This window comes from Meleagris gallopavo, chromosome 1 (genome assembly GCF_000146605.3).
Source record: "Meleagris gallopavo isolate NT-WF06-2002-E0010 breed Aviagen turkey brand Nicholas breeding stock chromosome 1, Turkey_5.1, whole genome shotgun sequence".
In the NCBI taxonomy this organism is placed as follows: domain Eukaryota; kingdom Metazoa; phylum Chordata; class Aves; order Galliformes; family Phasianidae; genus Meleagris; species Meleagris gallopavo.
The window spans coordinates 50,280,376-50,300,755 of NC_015011.2; the positions used below are offsets into that span (position 1 = coordinate 50,280,376).

Consider the following 20,380-nt stretch of genomic DNA (forward strand, 5'->3'; position numbering starts at 1 on the left):
AAAAAAAAAAAGATAATGCATTTCCGTGTCTGTATGTTGGTGCATAGCTTATCCTACCAATCACGGAAAAGGCGATTAGCGATAAGGAAAGCTGTTAGAAACTGCTATTAATCAGGAACACGCAGACAGAGTTACTGCCCTGGGACTGGTGCTCAGTGCCCAGGAGGCGGGAGGACATGAGGGAGAAGTCTCCACCTGCCGTGTTTCTGCTCTGCAGAAGGAAGCGCCCTTTGGCTGTGGCTGGGACCTAAATGCTGGTGGGAGATTTTGCATATGGAGAAGGGGGAAATGCGGAGACTTCCCTCCTTTTTCTTTTATCAGCACCCGACGCGCACGGGTTTGGGACAGCTGCAGCAGTGTCAGAATTTTAGACTCGGCGAGAGAAGATTTCCTCAACCTGCCCAAAGACTTTGGCTGTTACCGCTGCATAGGGGACAAGACTTTGAAAGGAGTTTTTGAGGAGGAGGATCCTTCCCTCCCGCACACACAACTTACTCTAGCTGATCGTTGTCCATTGCTGGTGGCTGTAACTCTCTTACTTTTCCATCCTCCTTTTCGAGACCCTTCTCCCTTGCTGTCCCTTTGCTCCCTCTCTTCCTCGAGGAGCGGCTGATGCAGTGCAGCATCACACAGTACCTCTGCTGCGGACAGCAAGCGGTTCCAGCTGAGTGCAGCCGTGATGATGAAGAAAGCTGTGGCTGAAGAAGCGTGCATCGGTGCTGACATCCAGCCAGCAAGGTCTCTCCTTCTGCTCATCCTGAGCTGCTTAGACACTGCAGCGAGCAATCTGTTTCAAGTAACGTGAGTGAGGAAAAGCAAGTCAGTGTATAAGCTGCTGAGGTGAGGGGCATACGCACGTGGGTTTGTCTGGGGAAAGAGCGTCCTTTGTGTGCAAACGTGATCCTGAAGTGGTTTTGTTTCAGTCAGGAGTTTGGGGAGAGGCAGAAGCAGCTTGTACAAGCTCTGTATTCATAGGAACTTCCCACCACAAGCTATATATCTAAGAACCTTTCAGTCACGTTGGAGCCCCGGGTCCATTCTGCTCAGCCTCCCATAGAAAGTTGCACACCTGGGCTGCTGGGTTCATAATGACACTACATATGACAAGATTTGGAAGTGGAGAGCCTGCTCGGGGTACAGCTCTGTGACTCCCCCAGCACTATCTCCCTTCAATCCCCAGCAGCTATTTGGCTGGGCCACAAGGTTGGCATTCTTGGCTGACCTGCACCCTACGTTCCCAGCAGCCCCGGTGCTGGGAGGGAAGTGCTTTTACACCATCCCTAGGCGTGGTGTCGCTGGGCTGCCTCAACTCTTGCTTCTTGGAAGGACTTCTTGGAGCATGGGTTTGTTGGTGGAGCCTCTCCTACTCCTGCCATACCCTTGCTTCTCCATCCACTGCTGATAGCAGAATAGGAGACCTCCTGCATTTAACACTAAGCAATGTCCACAAGCTGGGCTCCTGGGGAGGTGTCCTGGCCCAGCCATGCACAGCCATGCAATTCTTTGCTCTCCCCCAGTGAAACGCAGCCTCTCTGGGTGCAGCAGAGGGGAAGAATGGGGAGGCCATTAGTTAAGCTAGAGACCCTAAAGCTATTGATTCTCTGGAGGAATAGCTAGAAAAAGGGGACACCAAACTGCCAGCCTGTTGGCCACCTTTTGCTGTTTTTTGTTTTTGTTTTGTTTTGTTTTGGTTTTTTTTCCTGGTTTTATTGTTGGTTTTTAATTTTTTTTTTTCCAAGCCAAAGTTTGGTTTGTTGCTGTTGTGACGATTTTTTTTTGTTGTTTGTTTGTATATAAATATTTTAGTTAGATTGAAAAACGGGGAGGGGGGCACAGGGTGTTGGGGCTTTCACAAAAACTAGGAAATGAGAGGGAATCGGGGCTCCTGGGGCTGTTGTTGAGCTGCAGGAGGCTCTGTGGTAGGAGCAGTGTGAGGGGAGCTTTGCCCACTGAGGGGCTCACACCCCTCTGCCCCTTCCCTGCAGTTTGGCTCAGTTGGTTCTCACCCTTCTTACCCGCTCCCAACTCTTCCTCTTGGGCACAGGAGGCCGGCCCCATTTCTGCCTCCCAGCAGAGTCTATGCACGGCAGCTTCAGCCCACCCGCATCTGTTGAGAGGCCAGGGGGCTTCGTTGTGGTGCCCCGCTGTACGATCTCCAAGTAAAACCTGCTCCAGAGCATCCTGGTTCCTCCTGCTCCCATCACTCCCCACCAGGCTCCCAAAGTCTGAAACTTTGCAGTGAGCAGGTGTGGTTTTGCTTGGATCGTTATGAGGTGCGTTCAGAGCAGCCAAGCCTTGGCTATACTGTCTTCTGGAAGAGTGAGGACAGAGCCTATATCTCCCTATGCAAAATGAGTTGCTCTTAATGAGCTTAACTGGGTCCTGGCTTGTCTGGCAGACAGCAGCTGACATTGTCCCTGAGGCGGCTCTGCAGGCGAGTCCCCGGGGCTTGGCTTTCACAGGGGCAGCACAGGCTGGCACAGAGCTTACTGCTGTCACCTCTTGTCCGGTGGCACCCAAGGGTTCCTCTTGGTGCAGAGGAAGGGAAGTTCCTCTGAGTGTTGCTGTCTGTTCTGTCTTATAGCAGATCTGGCCGGTGCACCATGTTATACCGATACAATTTTGAGTTGAAGAGCTCCTTTTTTTTCTATAGTATGCCAGTCTGTCTTTCGTTGAGGGTGTATAGTTGTGCTGGTATACAGCACAACAGATTCTACTGGCATAGCACACTCTCTACTGGGAATAGGTCTCATCGGTGCCTGGTGTGCAGCATAAACCTCCCTCTACCACCCAGCTGCTAGGAAAAGCTTTAGGAAAAGCTGTGCTGGGAGCTGAGCCAGCGGGGAGCTCACCCAGGTCTGGGTGGATCCAATGAGGAGTTCAGAGAGACAAAGCCATGTTTTGAAGTAGCCTGAGGGAGAGCAGGCTGGCCCAGCAAGGGCTTGTTCAGGAGACCTGTGGTTCAGTCAGGGCTCTGTCAGTGACCTTCACATCACTGCCCTAGGCTTGCTTCCCCATCCCTAATGCACAGGTAATAGTTTATCCCCCGTTCTCACCCATTTTATCTGTGGAAGTGTGCAACACGAGGGCTGTCGGAGTGCCAGGCTGAGGTGTTAGCTGCGGTACCGTTGGTGCCACCATCTCATCGCCCGCCCTTCTCATCCTGGAAGGAGATGTGGGCTGCTTGCTGGTGTAGAGAGCTCCTGAAGTGGGGAGTGCGGAGCCCCCCAGTTGGTTCCTACCCACATACATCCCCAGCCCTTCCCTGTCTGCATCCCAGCTCAGCCCCAAAGCAGGAGATGGGCGGAGAACGTGTTGGGGAGCACTTGGAAACTTATCAAAGGGAAACCACTCCGGGCTCTGGGTCCAGCTCTGCAGGGGAAGCGTGCGGGGAGCTGCAGCCCTTGGTGCAGAGGGTGATGGTTGAAGCGTGTTACCTGTTTGCACTGTTTTAATATAGGAGTGGGGGGGAAATGAAACCAACCCAACCTAGTGAATGCGATGAGCATCCAATGTAAACTTCTTTGTGTTTTTATTTTGTCATGCTCTTGGAAAATGTCAAACATTTTGTAGTATGCACCAGTGAGACTTGATTCTTCGTTGCATAAAACACTATTTTTGGTGATGTTAATGTCTGACAAGCCCCTTCCCTCCACCCCACTTTACTGATTGCCCTCTCTAGCCTCAAACTTTGGTGAGACCTTTCTTCTGCAACAACAACTCCAGTCCCCAAGGCGAGCAGGAGGCCGACGGCCAGCGTGTGAAATGGGGCCCTACTCAAGCAGGCTCAGGGCTTTTCCCCAGTACGTGTTCCTCTAGCAGAACTCGACAGGACAGCCCCCATCCCTCCCCAGCGTGCATTGAGTGACGTCTGGGTCCTGTCCCCGCTGCCGACTCCACGTTGGGAAGCTCTACCAGTGATCATCCCCTGGGTACTGGGCTGTGCCTCTTGGCAAGCCAAAATCCTTACCTGATTCATCAAGAGACTGCTGGTGTTTTGAAGCCGTCCATCCCAACGTTCAGTTGACTGGCAGTTAGTAAAATGCCACTTCATATTTCCATCCCCCCCGCCACCCCACTTTTTTTTCCTGGACTGGGTCAATGAGAAATCTTTTACCAGGCACCCAGTTCTCCGCTGGTGGAGGGGCTCGTTGCTTCCCCAAGGAGTGGGTTCCTTGCAGCATTTAGGCCTCCTGCAGGAGCAGCCTCAGTTTTGGTCATGTTTTCCTATGATTTTTTGTTTGTTTTTTGTTTGATCACAGTATTTTGTGTGTGTGCTGTAGTTTTAGCAGCTTGGATTTGGCTGCATTACCATGTGACGAAATAATCCTCTTTTACCCCAGGGGATGTGATTTGGTTTGGGGCTTTTTTTTTTTTTCTTTCCTGTTTTGTTTTGTTTGGGATTTTTTTTTTTTTTTTCCTATGATAAGAATCCTGCTTGTAAATAGCTGGAGCTCAAACCTGGGGCCCTCAGCAGCCTCAAAGTGGGGCTGCAGAGCGATGCTGACTGGCGGAGCGTGGCTCTGACCTCCCAGGCTGACCTGCTGGAGGATTCCCGTGTGAGGCCAAGATGCCACAGCACCTCCCGAGGCAGCGATGGAGTCGCCCCTCCCCACGGCCCCCCCAGCACCTCCCATTGCCAGGTACCACTGGGGAGCGGGACGTGCCCTCACGGACGCGGCCCTTTCCCCTGGCTCATTTCCTAGGACGCCCGAGCCGCTTGCCCAGGGTCCCATTTCCCCGCTGACCCTGGAGAAGCAGCAGCTGCATCCCAGGGCTTTGTGACAGCCTCTTGACTTCCCACCCTCCCTCGTTAAGTATCATATTGTATAGTAGCTTTCAGACCATACAGTATTCATTGGGTTATTCCTATAATTATCAAGTAGCTGGAATTGTGAAGGTCGGAGTAGTTAGATCTTTAGCTTTTATTCCTTTTTTTTGTATTACTATCCATGTGTATAAATTATTGATCATGTTGCTGGCTTTTATAAACTCTAAGCAAGGGGGGAAACCCTTCCTAACCCTTTGCAAATGGTAATGAAGCACTGTTTTTAAATAAAAGAGAGAAACACCAGTCGGATGGCTCCTTGGTGTGTTTGTCGGTGTCTGGGTGGGTTCCAGCAGGGCACAGCCAAGAAGGGGGGGAGATGGAGATGGATCCACGGCGGGTAATATCGGTGGCAGGAGGATGGCTGAACTACATGAGAGTACAGTCCTTTTCCAACCTTAATGATTATGGGATTGTCTTGTAAAGGGTGAAGCCTGGTGTCATCTCAGCCTGCCTGCCCGTAACCCCACGCTCTTCCAGGAGCTCAGACGTGACTTTAACCACTGCTTCGTTCTTCCTACCTGCACCAGCTGCAGCCAAGCAGGAGTTCATTCGTATTCTGTGAAATGCCCAGAGTGAAAGATGTCATGCAAATATATATATATATATATATACACACACAAATAATCAGATGCCTTTTCCGCTGAAATGAGCCTAAAAATAACAAATAATAAATCCCTGTGGGCAATTTGCAAGTAATTACGGAAGCATCAGCTGAGTGAGACGATGGTGCGGAATGGGCCGAGTACAGCTGAAGCCACCACTGGATTTGTTTGGTTGGTTTTGGAGATGTGAGACACCGGGCACAAGAGGAAGGGGCTGTGGGCAGCGCTGTGGGGGGGGGGTGTGCTCCTCCAGCATTCCTCTGCAGTGTTTACTGAGGAGCTGCAGTGTGTTCCCGTCAGATGATGCTCACTGCATTCTAACAATAACTCGAGAGGATGTTCAGCAGCAGCTGCTAAAATTAGATGCCTGGGAGTCAGGGTGATGGTGGCAGAGCTGGAGCAGGGGCTCTGCATCAGGAGACGTCTGGAGATAAAGCCCTGCAGCGCTGGGACTGAAGCACGAGGCAATGGGGTGCTCAGAGAGTGAAGATAAGGCAGCACAGGGCTCAGCCTTCATTTCAAGGTATGTGGGTAAAATGGCTGCTCTTGGAGCTGACTATTAAGCCCTTCAAGGAGTCATAGAATCACAGAACAGCTCAATTTTGGGAGGAACCTCAAAGCCCACCCAGCCCCGGCCATGCCGTGGGCAGGGCTGCCACCCACCAGCTCAGGCTGCCTAGGGCCCCATGCAAGCTGGCCTTGAGCCTCCAGGGATAGGACACGACAGCTTATCTGGGCAGCTGTGCCAGCACCACAACATCCTCTGAGAATTTCTCCCCAAGACCTGACCTAAATCTCCCTTCTTTTAGTTGAAGCCATTTCCCCTTGTCCAGTCACTATCAGCCCATGTAAAAAGTGGCTTTCTCAATTCAGTTACCTTTCTGCTTTGCTCAAAGAAGGCTTGCTAGAAATAAAGCTTGTCCAAGGAGGTTGATGGTGATTCTTTAGCAAGCTGACCAAGGGAAAGAATGGTCCATTGGGAGCAGGGGCAGTTAGGATGGAAGTGTCTCAGTGCTGATCCAGTGGCTGCGGAGAAGGAGGCCCTGTACCATGCAACCGTCCCTGGCCTGGTGATCTGGTGGGCAGGTACTGATGCCCAGGGAGAAGCCCCGATTCCCAGGGCAGCAGAGGAGTGATTTTTGCTTGGAGTTTACTGCTGGTCTCCTATTGACCATCCTGGCTTCAGGATGATGGCCTGGGCATTCTTCTGATAGCCTTTAACTTTGGTTCAGGGAAGATGCATTTGTTGTTCACAATTTTAACGTTCCGTATGAGCACGGCTGTGTTGCATGGCTCCTGCAGCTGGGGCTGAGCTGGAGCAGCTGGGGCTGGAGGTGGCAGGAGTGAGGGAGATGAGACAGCCAGAGCTTGTCTGCTTATTCTCCCCAAAGAAGGGCAATTAGTTGCTTTCTAGAAGCACCTTACAAGGAGCAAAGATCTGGCTTTCCTAGGGCTGTAACACACCCTGGCGTTTGGGTCTTGAGGCTGGAAAACTCCAGCCGTCTGTGTTGGCTGTGGGACTCACTGCAGTGAGTTATGGCTGAAGCATTTCTAAATGTCACATCCCAAGCCAGGAGCTTCCAGTGACTCATGCTGGCTGGCCCTACCGCTGACTTTCTTTGTGGTGACTCGCCCGCTGGCCTGGCTGCTCTGCCTTCGCCCTATGGCCAAAGCCCCTCCAACTGAGTGCTGCTGCTCCTCCAGCTTTTGCGTGCTCCCATTTATTTCTCTCCCTGCAGCAGCAGCAGAGCAGGAGCTTCACAGCCTTTGGCCGATTTGCTGCAGCAACGCATCCATGCTGGGAGCCATGCAGAGCCAGCACCCCCAGCAGCCGTCCCAGTTTGCAGAAACTTTCTTGCCTTTTTAAGGACATGCCGAGTGCTGCACTCTAACTTTAGCACAAAGGTATGGTTGACTTGGCTTCTTTTATTAATGGGTGCGTATAAATATATCTGCTCTCGGTGCCTGTCTTCCATGTGTAAACACCGAGCTCTGTCCCAGCTCTTTTTGATGATAAATTCCTCATCTTTTGAATCACAAATCACTTCTGTGTGTCTCGGGAGGAAGCGTCAAAACGCAAAGTCACTTTGCTTTTTATAGCCCCAGCGCTCTCCGGCTGAACTCCGCTCAGAAATCACCGATTTCATGGAGCCCCTCGACAACAGCAGCCCCCACGTGTTTACATCACTGCCAACACAGCCTCGTGCTGCCGTCCTCTGCTCTTTGCCAAGGATGCTCCCATCCTCCCAGAGACTGGGAAATCTCACCATGCAGAAAACCTCTGGGTCTTTGCTGTTCCCCATCAGCGCACCCCCTCTGTGCTGCTGCTCTCCAGATAAAGCTCGCGCCTTCAGCCAGATTCATGCAGGTGAGAGGCTCAGAGCTGCCTGAGGGGAGAAGAACCACTTGGTGCTCCATGGGGACATCCCACGGCAGGGCTGTCCCTGCAGGGCCATGGACCTGGGCAGGTGCATGGTGGGTCTGTGCTTGGATCTCCTTGGGCAGACGTGAGATGTTGAAAGTCCCAAGGGCAGAGAGGCCCCAAGGGTAGGGAGGGGGCAGAGCAGCAGCATCCTTATGGGCAGCCAACAGGCTGGAAAACAAGGTCTGGAGGACAGCCAGACTCTTGTGTGTACTTCTCTAGCAAACTGTAGGGATTCTGATTCTCTCTTAATGATGCCCACATGCATCCCTTCCCTCTCTACCACTGTGTAGTTCTCCTGGAGCTACATTGTTCTCTATTAGTTATCCCAGTCTGAGCATCCCTGCTGAAAATCCAAGGAAATTTGCCATGGGAACAGCAGAGGTGATGGATGAACCTCCTTTCTTCTGCACAGCCTGTGGCCTTTTCATAGAATCATAGAATCAGAAATGTTGGAAAATACCTCTAAGATGACCTGGTCCAGCCACCAGCCCTCCCCACCGCGCCCACTGACTACATCCCACAGTGCCACATCCACACGGATCTGGAACACCTCCAGGAACAGTGACTGCACCACCTCCCTGGGCAGCCTGTGCCACTGCAGCATCGTTCCTTCTGAGAACTGTTTTTCCTAAATCACACCACACTGTGCCTATAACTGTGATCCCCATATGGGGAGTACCCCTGTCTGCTTGCACCCCTTCGCTCCTGTGAGTTCTGATGTGAATTCCTCAGGGTTTAAAGCTCGTTCTTCCCACGCTACCTGGCTCACGTCCCATAACTTAGCCATGGCAAAGGCAGCAAGAGACATTTTGGGGCTTGTCCAGAATGCCAAGAGCATGCCAAGGTCAGGCCGTGTGAGTAAGGGGACAGGAGTGTCCCTTAAGTATTCAACAAGGCCTGGCGTCCATGTCAAGGCCCGCAAGCCAGCACGAGTTGATGTCGGCAGTGCTCGTGGAGGTGGGTGACGCTGTCCCCAGGTCTGGCTGCCATCCAAATAATCGACGGCATTTTACAGGAGATGTTTGTCTGAGCAGTGATGTTTGTGCTCAGGGTCATGTCTATTTTTGCTACCACGCCATGTATTTTTAAATTGCGTTTGAACAGCATACAGTGCCCACGGCGAAGCTCCTTTCAGATCATTTGTCATGTCACAGAATGGTTTTGAATATCTGTCTGCTCATTTCAAGCTAAATATTTATCCTGTAATTAGATTGTTTTCTTTGATTTTTTTTTTTAATGGACAAAAAGTCACTATTTGGTTGCATAAAATGTTGGGAATACGCAGCTAGCGAGCAACACGCTTCTGCAGTTTGTGTTCTGCAGGTTTGGGTGGTAGGCATTCATGAAACACCCCTCCTCATGGGCTCCTACTGGACCCATCACTGTGAAACCTCTCCCTGTCAGTGTCTAAGCCAGAATGCAATGGGATATTGCAGCTGTGTCATGGGGGTGAGCGCATGGCCAGATTGCTTAGTGCTGTCTCCCCAGCTGGACCTTGGGCAGAGTGCAGTCGTGCAGAGCCATCAACCCCCAGCCCCAAAACCATCTGTGTCGCCTCTGATGTGAGTGCAGTTGGGCAGCTCCACGCATGGCAGGCTGCACAGCTATAGGGAACAGTGAAGGTCTGGGCCAAATGTGGGTTAATGCTCTTCTACTGCTTCGCTGCCTGAGGTCATGCACTGGCAGAGACGGAGGGAAGCCGATACATGCATGTGTGGGCAAAGACAGAAAGGAAGGAGCACGTTTCATACTTCATTGAGGCACTTGAAAAGCATTCGCCGCTGTTGTAATTTCACTCCTGAGCAGAGATGTCCAAAATCTCGGCTTCTGGTTCACTTGTGAGTTCAGGTTGGGGGAAAAAAAAAAATGGAAAGAAAGAAAGCAATGGTATCAACCTCCCTCAGGCTGAAGATACTTCTCTCTGGCTCCTGGCAGCCCCAGGGCCCCCTGCCCTGATATAGGGATGTCACTGCCAGCAAGCAACTGGAGGTCCCTCATCCCTGCCCAGGTGGGACAGGGGCACAGAGACAGCTCCCAGTGATGCTCCTGCAGAGACAATAGGGGAAGATGGAGTGTGAACTCATGAAATTTGCAGCTGTGTGGGTTAGAGAGAAGCTAAAGGTAAGAAAGGAGGATAAAGATTTAAATTAAACTCTGAGATATTACTTCAAAGGGCACAGCAGGTGGCTGAGCTGCTGGGGAACACGGACTGAAGTTTGGGGATTTGGTTCTGGGAGCAACTAAGAGCATGAGCTTCCACATAGACCTGAATCTGGTGCCAGGGGAGCTCTGCCTCAGAGCACAACCTTCTGTTTAATTATTTCTACCCTAATCTGTAGGAAGTAATTGTGTATTATGAAATTATCCCACTCGACATACAATAACTTTGTACTCGCAGCAGGCACCTTTATTTTTCTTACTCTGTGTAAATTAGGCACACATCCACCAGCTGTTTGGTAAATAAGCTCCTGCCAAGGAGTGCATTGGCCTTTCTTTTTCTTCTTCCTCTTCTCACTCTGATGGCTTCTGGTGATGTTGTTTCCTGTCTGCATAGCCGAAGCTGTGTTAAAGCAGGCTGCCTGCAGCAGTTGTATCTGCTAAGACGTTCACAGTGTTGTCTGACTGATCTGCCTAGGTTACCCTATGGGAGCAAGTGGCTCTGATGGGCCGGGGTGCACCTGGTCCTACCACTGTGATTTCATAGACCTTAACAAGACAACTGAAACAGAGAATCATTAAGGTTGGAAAAGACCACTAAGATCACACAATCCAACCACCAGCCCATCCCCACCGTGCCCACTGACCATGTCCCTCAGTGCCACATCCATCCAACTCTCTCTGGTGAGCATCCCCAGCACAAAGCTCTGCTGCCAGCTCTGCCAGCCGTGCTGTGGGCTGCAGTGTGCAGCATGTGTGATGGGCACTGTGGATCCTTGAGCTGACAAGTCAATAGATCTCTACAGAATCAGGAGGAGGCAAAGCTGCAAGAATAATGATAACGGGGAAAAGATCCTGCAAACACAGAGCCTATCCCAAATGCAGTGGTAGATGCCCTGCTCCTGCAGCCAGGCCACCAGGGCTGTGCTCAGGCTGTTCACTGCCACCCGGTGTTGATCTGCTTGAAGAAAACATTTATCTTTTGCCCAGATTTTTCTGTATAGAGATCTGTTTCTAGCATACCCTGTAAGAATGCTGATGCACAGAAAGCAGTACTGCATAGGGGACTGCTGCAGTTGCTGCTGCTTCGTAGAAGGGAAAAATCTGGTTCCCTGAGGGAGTGCTTTGTGTGGGAATGTTAATGCATAGGGGAACGTGAGCTTTGAAGGCTGTCCTGGCTTCGCTTCCCAGTCCAACATAGCAGCCTCTGGCTAAGCACTGGTAGCTGGAGGGCGACTCACCAGCTCACCGTGGGAGTGAGAGGAATTCCTCTCTTATTATTCTGGTTCATAGGACAGAAATCCCCCGGGTATCACTACAGCAATATGAGGTATAATCCCCAGGTTTCAAGGCCTCAATGCCTTCCTTGCAGTGAGGGGCCTAGGACTGAACACAGCACTCAAGGTGCAGCCTCACCAGAGCTGATTACAGAGGGACGGTCACCTCCCTGCTCCTGCTGGCTGTACTATTGCTGATCCAAGCCAGGATGCCATTGGTCTTCTTGGCCACCTGGGCACACTGCTGGTTAGTTGCCGGCTGTCAACTAACATCCCCAGAAGCTTTTCCTCCATATAGCTTTCCAGCTGCCATGCCCCAAGCCTGTACCGCTGCACGGGGTTGTTATGACCGGAGTGCAGGACCCAACGCTTGGTCTTGCTGAACTTTATCCCATTGGTCTCAGCCCATTGATCCATCCTGTCCAGATCCCTCTGTGAGTACTGAATGAAGGCAGAGCTCCCTTTGACTTAATGGCATCCCATGCTAAGATGCCCCATGCATAGCAAAGCTCTGTGACCCGCAGCTCAAACATTCCTCTGGTGCTGCCTTCTCCTCATTCTCCCTCTTCCTTTCAAACAGGCACTGAGGTCACCTCTCAGCTGCTGAAATCCATCAGTGTGTGGGAGCCCTGCCTGCAGCACTGCTAAGAATAGAGCTTCAGGATGAGAGAGGAGAGGAGACAGGCTTGCAGCACCAGCCTGTCCCAGCAGGTCTCCTGCAAGAGGCAGAAGCCACGCAGTGCATGCAGTGCCTTCTGATCCTGCAAAAACTGGAGCCAGGCACAGCTGGAAAAATGCAATGCTGTTGCCTTGCCTTGGCTGTAGGATTTGCTGTTGCCCTGCTCTCTCCAGCTCACGCTACAGGGGAGTGCAGTGTCCCACTGTCTGGCTGTCCGTCCGCACTGCACAAACCACAGGCGCTGAAAGCAAAGTGCGGCTCCATCTCCTAGCAGAAGCCACGCATCAGCAAAATGCCATAGATACCGAAGCTGGGCTGCAGAGGGCCTTTTCCCCAGCATTATGCAATGCTAATTATGTAATTGGGAGTTACATAACATGCCCAGCTTTTTTTGGCACTCCCCCAGCACAGCACCACAGTGGGCACCACAGTGTGGCCAGGCCACAGCCATCCCCTGCTTCTGGTGCTGTTCTTTTAATTGCATCATGGAGAAAAGGCAAAGAAAGGGAACGATCAAAAAATCTGTTCGCTTCGCTGAGCTGTTCTGCAGTGCAAACACAGAAGATGCTCTAGGGTTGTTAAAATTGGGTGTTTTTTGAGCATCCTCTGCCTCGAGTGCTCGTTTCATTGCAGCTCGGAATCACGGCAGCGCGGGGCTGCGGGGCTCTCATCTGACCGATGGGGGTTGCGTTCTCTCTGCAACAGCGATGCTCGAAGGAGAAAGAAATGCGGCTCAGAGGCGCGGGGCTGTCCCTGTGTGTCCCGCTCCCTGCAGCCCGTGCCCCGCTCTGCTTGGCTCTGTCGCCCGTGGCCACTAGGTGGTAGCACGTCCTGGCCGACAGCGCGGGGCCACCTGCGGAAAAAGCCATGAGGACACCCGTATTCTTGTTAAGCACTCTGACAGTCTGGTGTTAATGTCCGCACAGAGACTGTTGGCTTCCCAGCCCTGGGGAAAGCTGTAGAGAGAGGATTGCCGACCAAACTCAATGGGAGATATTAAGGCAACAGCTTCAGCTTGCGGAATAGAACGGAGCTCGGTGTCCAAGGAGCATCCTCTTGTGTACTGGGAGCACATTGCTCTCGTGTCTGAAGGGCATGTAAAGCAGTAAGGTCATCATTCAGGATCCTGCCCAAGGTGGAGCCAAGCATGGTGCAAATCCATGTTTAGAACAAGGAGGACTTGAGGAGAGAGGCTGCGGGGTGGGATCTCTCGAAGCGCTCCTCCATCGGTTTAGCCAAGTGTGGGTAATTGATAGTGCCCTGCTATCTGCACTGAGAAATCAGGGTGAAATCTTGGCCTCGAGGTGTTTAAGAAGAGAGATTTCAAACATGGCAAACTGGTGCATAGAGGGGGAGAATTGCTTGGCCACTAGGCAATAGATAAACCCAGTGGGAGAAATTCCCCTACCTTTGGGTTTGGATGCTAGCCATCACCTCAGCTGGTTTGGTCAGCCTGCCTACCTAAGCTGTCCCCTTTAACCCTTTGGTTCACCCGCTCACACTCACCTCTTGAAAGGGATTAATTAAAGATGGCACACCAGGCTGCCACCAGTCCTGAGGAAGGCTGGGAGATACCCCAAAATCATACCCGTGGTGGCTCATGGTGACCTGTCTTACTTGATCTACTGTAGGGTACCTGCTTTAGCAGAGGGGTTAGACTTGATGATCCCCAGAGGTCCCTTTCAACTCCTATGGCTCTGTGATTCTGTGATTCTTGGCTTGAGAGACCTTACCCCACTGCAGGGAAAGGAGAGACGTGAGGAGGGCAGAGTGATGCCACAGCCGTCCCTTGGCTGGCAGTGTGGTCTTGCAGATGAATGTGCTCTTCTGGAATCTCCTGCTGCACAGCTTGACACTGTCAGTGGGACCTCGGGAAGCCGGGACAGGCTCCTGGCAGTGCCTTTGGGCAATGCCCTTTCTGGCTGGCGTGGGACATGTGCCAGTCCAAGGAATGATGCCATCAGTGGCACTCACAATAGCACCTGACCCGAAATAACTTCCTAGAAAAAAAAGAGAGGCTGATTAGTTAGACAAGCCTGAAAGAGAGCAAGATGTCCAGCTGACGATTAACAGGTGTAGGTCTACGAGGAGGGGCTATAAAACCCGCGGGTGAGCTCTGCAGCCACCCTCTGGGGAGAGGCAACCGCCGTACGCAGCACTTGACACCCGTCTGTCCCTGCCACCAGTGAACCATGGGGCTCAGTGACCAGGAGTGGCAACAAGTCCTCACCATCTGGGGAAAAGTGGAGGCCGATATTGCTGGCCACGGACATGAGGTTCTGATGAGGTAGGCAACGAGCATCGGTCGTGAGCTGAGAGCTTTGAGTGAGAGACCACGGAATGCTGAGTATCGGGGCTCAGCCGCGTATGTTTCAACAGGCTGTTTTGTTTCTGTGTAAGGTGGTGGTTTTCCACTGCTGTGGTTTCTGGGTTAGAAATGAAGAAGCTGTGCTTTTGCTACTCCATGTGTCAGATCTCAGGGCTTTGGAGTGGAAAATGGCACAGTATCTTTGCCTGTTCTTAGGGACCAGCAGGGCTGGAGACAGGGAGACCCTCTCGAGAGTGCCCTTGGGCTGCACTCAGCACTCAGTGCCAGGAGGGTACGGATGCCAAGGACAGCAGTGGGTATCTGGGGTTTCCTATCTCAAGCACAGATAAAGCAAGAAGCCCACACCACTGGGCAAAGCCACGGCCCGTTCAAAGCTTCTCCCATGTAATTTCTCATTTCTTCAGGGGTTTTCTGAGGGAAAGAAGCAGGGGAAGCGGAGCAGACTTGGTTTAGAAATGTGCCTGCTTCTGCCTTGGTAAAGACTTTTTAGGTAAGTAACGTATCTAGGGAATACGTTTAGAAAATATTGGTCCAACTGGATATTTTCCAATGGAAACAAACAAACAAACAAATACTCCTTGAAAGAATTTTCAGGAGTCTTGGGAATATCTCATCATGGAGGATACAAAGAGAGACCTTTGAAAGGAGATGCCAGCAAAGCCTGGTCACAGAATGTTTTTTGCTGCAAGACAGCTTGTGTTTTCCATGCAGCTGAGGTATTTGTTAATGCAGCCTGACCTACAATTACATCGTATAATGGAGAGTCTGGCCCTCATCCTAATGGCCACCTATAGGGGAGGAATGTTTGGTTTGGGATGGATGTAAATACTGCCGTCGCTCCTGCTGGTGCTGCAGCGACTTGGGTTATGCCCTTCAAAGGGCATTAATACCCGCAAATATACATGAGCAACAGAGCTGACGTCTCCCAGCACCAAATTATCAGGCCGCTCCTAATAACCAGGAGCAGTTATCCCTTCTCTTCTCACCCCGGCTCTAGAGAAAGAGTGAAGTTTCCTTACAGTTTGGTTGCCAGTGGAGTCAGCTGGGAAATGCAGCAGAGGGGAAGCACGGGACAACACCACCCTTCCCAATTTCATTTCTACTTTGGAATCAGAGCATCTGTGTATAGCACTGAATGGCACTGGTCAATGCAGAGATGGGCTGGGAAGAAGGTCTTAGTGAGAGCCTGGGGTCTGCAGTAGCTGACAGGTTGACAGGCTGGGGGAAGAAGAGGATGGATCCTTAGTGAGACAGTGTAGATTGGTGGGTTTGTTTGGTTTTGTCTTTCCTTCAGGTTAATGTGAGAATTCACCTCCCAGTGCCACCACCAGCCTTAGCACCCATCTCTGTCCTGATACTGTTGCCATACCTCTGGGGACTGGTGCCAAAGCGTTAGCAGAGCTATTCAGAAATAAAGACGGCTGCTCTGTTGCTCCAGCTGGACGTTTCTCAGTCAGAGTGGATGTTAGGACATGTAAGAGCATAGGATTAAAGTAGATACAATACTCAAAGAGAGGTACATCATGAGCTTCTGCACTCCAAAGACAAGAGGCATTTTATCAGTTGCTAATGATAAAAAGCAGCCTGGATAAAACAGATGGTGAAATAAACTTCTGAACACAGAGTGCCATCAGGTTGTGGAACAGCCTCCCAGAGGAAGGAGGAAAAACACAGATTCAGAGTAGGGTCAGATGCTTTCCTGGATTATATACGTGCTAAATGCAGTGATTGTGAATGGTGACAATTTGGAAAGAGTCTAAAGCATCGGAGTTCTCAAGTGAAAGCAGCCTTTACTAGCAGGGACTAAGAGATTTATTTGGGGAGGGATGTAAGTTATCACACATTTGCCCGTCCATATGCATCCAGATCAGCAGGACCTTGGCTCTCCTCTGGCTGACAGCTCCTTAATGTCTCACACGTCCCTCTGCTTCTGTCCACAGACTTTTCCATGACCACCCTGAGACTTTGGATCGCTTTGATAAGTTCAAAGGCCTGAAGACCCCTGATCAGATGAAGGGCTCTGAAGATCTGAAAAAACATGGAGCTACCGTCCTCACCCAGCTTGGCAAAATCTTGAAGCAGAAGGGTAATCATGAGTCAGAGCTGAAACCCCTGGCTCAAACCCATGCCACGAAGCACAAAATCCCAGTAAAATATCTGGAGGTATGGAAAAGACAGGGAAACTTGGTATCTGATGTGTGATGGATGTGTGCAAGGCAGATACATTGAGAGCTGCGCTTCTATTTCAGGCTGGGTATTAGGAAAAATTTCTTCACCGAAAGAGTGGTGCTGCAGGGAGGTGGTGGGGTCACTGTCCCTGGAGGTGTTCCAGAACCGTGTGGATGTGGCACTGAGGGACATGGTCAGTGGGCATGGTGGAAATGGGCTGGAGGTTGCACGAGGTGATCTTAGAGGTATTTCCAACATTAAAGGTTCTCTGATTCTATGGTTCTATTTAGTGATGTCTAACTGGACTTCACTTAGCACTTTCTCAAGACAAAGGTCTCTGTGTACAGACAAGAGGAGGCACAGAAGTACTCAGCTCCTGTGAATCTCCATTCGATTTCCTGTTCCAAACACTATACACTGTCTGAGACACTCCTAACAATAATAAACCAGACCATGCAGTCCCTGCATGCCTGGGAAATGACATTACATAAGAATTGGCAGTGGCCATACACAAGGGATATACAATTTTAGAGTAAGCCCTGGGGGAAGAACTGGAGACCAAGACTCATGAAACTAAGCGCTTTAAAAGTGCAGGACATGGATTTGCAGCCTTAGTGGATGGGCAGCCAAAGAGTGGGAAGGACCATGGTCTACTCAAGGTCACAGAGTATATCAGTGTCCGAGCTAGGAACAGAGCCCAATTCCTCTGCCCAGCCAAGGCTCCTCGCATATTCTACCACAGTGTTTCTCTAGAGACCGCTGGAAGGGCTACTGAATTAGCCTGGAGATATTTCCAGGCTCTGCAACCTATTTTTTAATCTGGATATTCTGAAAATAAACCCTGAGAGTCCCTTCTGTTTTTTTTTTTTTCTCTCTCTCTCTCTCCTTCCTCACAGTTCATTTCTGAAGTCATTATCAAGGTCATTGCTGAAAAACACGCCGCAGACTTTGGGGCCGATTCCCAGGCTGCGATGAAGAAGGCTCTGGAGCTGTTCCGAAATGACATGGCCAGCAAGTATAAGGAGTTTGGTTTCCAGGGTTAGCATGTACGCAGAAGGACACCACGATGGAGGCCTAGCCATGCATCTCAGAGTAGCTTCCCCAGCATTACTCTGGACATCTTCCAACTGGTCATCCACGATGTGTGGGAATGCTTCAATGAGAGGCCAAGAGTCACCCTATGCAGCGCAGAGGCACTCAGAGTGATGTCCATGATAAATTGTTGTCCTTCCCTGGCTTCATGTATGCAAAAGAAATAATCTGTTTTCTTAGGAAAAATAATATAAGGGGTTATCTGTCACCTTCTGCTTATTTCTGTGTCCTTCTTCTTTCCTCATCCCCAACACCCAGTCTCATTCAAGAGGGAAATGGTGTGGCAGGAGATGAAGGGATGTGGAAGAACACGGGGCGTGTTGAGGAGTGTGGTGAAGGAGTGGGTGAAGAGAGAACTCAAAGGTGCAAAAGAGATGTCAGAGTGGGAAGTGGGGACACGGCATCTGATTTCTCTCCCAGGTGAGACTGTTAGCAGGTGACTGTGGAAAGCTTTCAGCACCGTCACTGTTGTTACCTTGTTTCATGGGGGTGAACGCAGTCTGTCTCCAGGGTCTGTCAGCTTGGCAACCTGCTAAACTCATGTTAGCAAAACCATAAGGAGTAGTGTGCTCTGTGATCTGTAGGCTTCTGGCAGCTTCTGCTATGCATGTAAAGTTGTGTGGCTCTGGGAAGCAAAATACGTGTTACTCAGAAAATAAAAATTCCTGCACTGATGCTGTGTAATTCACTCCAACGAGATGGCAGAAGCACAGTGTTTTGTATACAATCCCATCCTCCAGTGCTGGTGACATGGTAGCAGCCCATCACTTGAGTGGCATGAGGGGACTTGGGCACTCACAGGTCACCATGGGGATGTGACCTGGTCCTTCATTCCATGCCTCAGGGCTAAGAAGCGCTCCATGACTGAAGGCTGAGGCCACAGCTGAGTTCAGGGGGCTTGGAAGGGATGGATGGCTCTGAGCTATCCATGAGTGCTCCGCATTTTGCTTTGTGCTGAAGGGATGCCATCGCCATGTCTTGATGTTTACACAGAGGTAGGACATGCAGGTTGCCACAGGTCTGTTTAATAGCAATGGGTGCTTTCAAACCATAAGTTTTGCTGTCCATCCCATTTTGCGGTTTTGCTGAGTGGTCTCTGCAAAGTCTCGACCTGATTCCCAAGTTCACAGCCTGACTGTATGGGAATTGTGCAGTTGACCTACTGGAAGGACAGCTATTCTCCACAGTGAGTACTGGAATCTGTGCTCCCTCCTCTTCCTCTTTCCCCATCATTCATCTTAGGGCCTCGGCAGTACGATGTTGTGACTCTCTTGAGGTACATGCACCTACACTGCTTCCATGCAGAAAGTGTGCAGCTTGCTGTTGTTCTGTATGTGTGCACAGGGGTGAGAACATCCATGACAGAGTCACATCCTGGCAGCAGTGAGATGTCACAGAGGTGAGCAGCTGGGTCCTTGTGAGGGAAAATATATGGCAACAACACCGTTGCTCTTTTCTGGTATGGAAAAAGTAATGCAGTTTATCTCCCAGAGACAGCATGAGGGCAAGCATGAGAAAGAAAAATGAGGTGCTTAAAATGAGGAGCTACAAGCAGGGTCTGGTTCAAAGCACTCACTACAGGGCTGTGTGCAGTGGAGACAGCAGGAGCCACCAGCTCCCTTACAAATCAATCATCTCAAACCAGTGTGATCTGCCAGGTCTTTGGTCAGGGCAAAGGCCACAAAATTTCAGTCTCTGAAAGGAGAAGGAATGAATTCCTTTGCAGAACAGAGCATCTCTGATTTCTTGCTCTTTATAAATCCTCAGTATACCTCTGGGAACTTGCTTAGGGTTTCAACCTTTCAGAAAGAGTCACAAAAGCATATGTTGTCACACAGATGAAGTTACAGCCAGGTGGTCCCTGGCTTAAGCAGCCTGCTCCTTCTGACTCTTGTCTGGCCTGTCTGGCCTCGCAGGAAGGGCAACCTATTTAATTAAGGTCTAGGATTGCCTGTCCAACACAATAACATTTCCTGCCAGTGACAACAGGCTCTACTTTGGGATTAAAAGCTCCGCTATGGCAGCTGCCTCTGTCAGTCTGAGTGGCACTGTAGTCACCTCTAGATATATTTATGTAAGGCAACGTGGTGGAGGAGGGAGAATTTGCATGCATATTGTGCCTAGCTATTGGTTATCATTACCTGGAATATTTCCTGGTACACTGGGAGAGCTGATCCTTCACTCAGCCTGCCTTACCCCCTCTGTCAGTTTGCAAGGGAGCATCTTAAAAACCATGCTTGTCAGATATGGGGTCTGAGGTAAGTTGCTTTGTTGAGCATTTGGCCCCTTGAAAATATGCAAGCCAGAATGAACCAGCAAGTTCAGACAACAATAACTATGGGGCCAGTACACCCTGATGGTTTAGAGGGCATGGTGTTGATGGGTTGACAGTTGGACTAGATGACCCTAGTGGTTTTTCCCAAACTTAATAATTCTATGATTCTATGAAAGGGATTGGAGGGGAGAAGATCTTTGGCCTCCCTGATATATTGATTGAGCATCTGCGTTTGGAGTCAGTTTTTCCATGCTGCTGCAGGAAAACAGCTTTTCTGATCTGTGTGTGGGACAAAGTCCATCAGTAAGATAAACTGTATCAGGATAAACTCTGAAATTGTCCTGCCTCCTTTCCAGGAATAGCTCTGCATGAGAAGGCTGGGCCCCAGTTAGCTCAACCAGGTGTCACATACATGCTCCTGGTATCAAGATGGGAAGTGAGCTGTGTGGCTGCCAGCCCCTCACTCTGTCATGTGCACACCAACTACAGCCAGGTGCTGGGAACCATACAATTAATCCTGTGGTCCGTCTCTGGGTCAGCTCAG

The 20,380-nt window shown here is 50.6% G+C and overlaps 1 protein-coding gene across 1 annotated transcript; it reads left to right on the plus strand.

Moving 5' to 3' along the window:
- The first annotated feature begins 14,085 nt into the window (after positions 1 to 14,085).
- On the plus strand, positions 14,086 to 18,217 carry MB (myoglobin). The gene is made up of 3 exons (XM_003202347.4): positions 14,086 to 14,258; positions 16,241 to 16,463; positions 17,366 to 18,217. The coding sequence occupies exons 1-3, from the start codon at positions 14,164 to 14,166 to the stop codon at positions 17,510 to 17,512; spliced, it is 465 nt and encodes a 154-aa protein (XP_003202395.1). The 5' UTR covers positions 14,086 to 14,163; the 3' UTR covers positions 17,513 to 18,217.
- The last annotated feature ends 2,163 nt before the right edge of the window (positions 18,218 to 20,380 follow it).

Coding starts and splice junctions, on each gene's coding strand:
- MB (XM_003202347.4), top strand. CDS start 14,164: ATGGGGCTCAGTGACCAGGAGTGGCAACAAGTCCTCACCATCTGGGGA. Junction 14,259..16,240: donor GGACATGAGGTTCTGATGAG/GTAGGCAACGAG, acceptor TTCTGTCCACAG/ACTTTTCCATGACCACCCTG. Junction 16,464..17,365: donor TCCCAGTAAAATATCTGGAG/GTATGGAAAAGA, acceptor CCTTCCTCACAG/TTCATTTCTGAAGTCATTAT.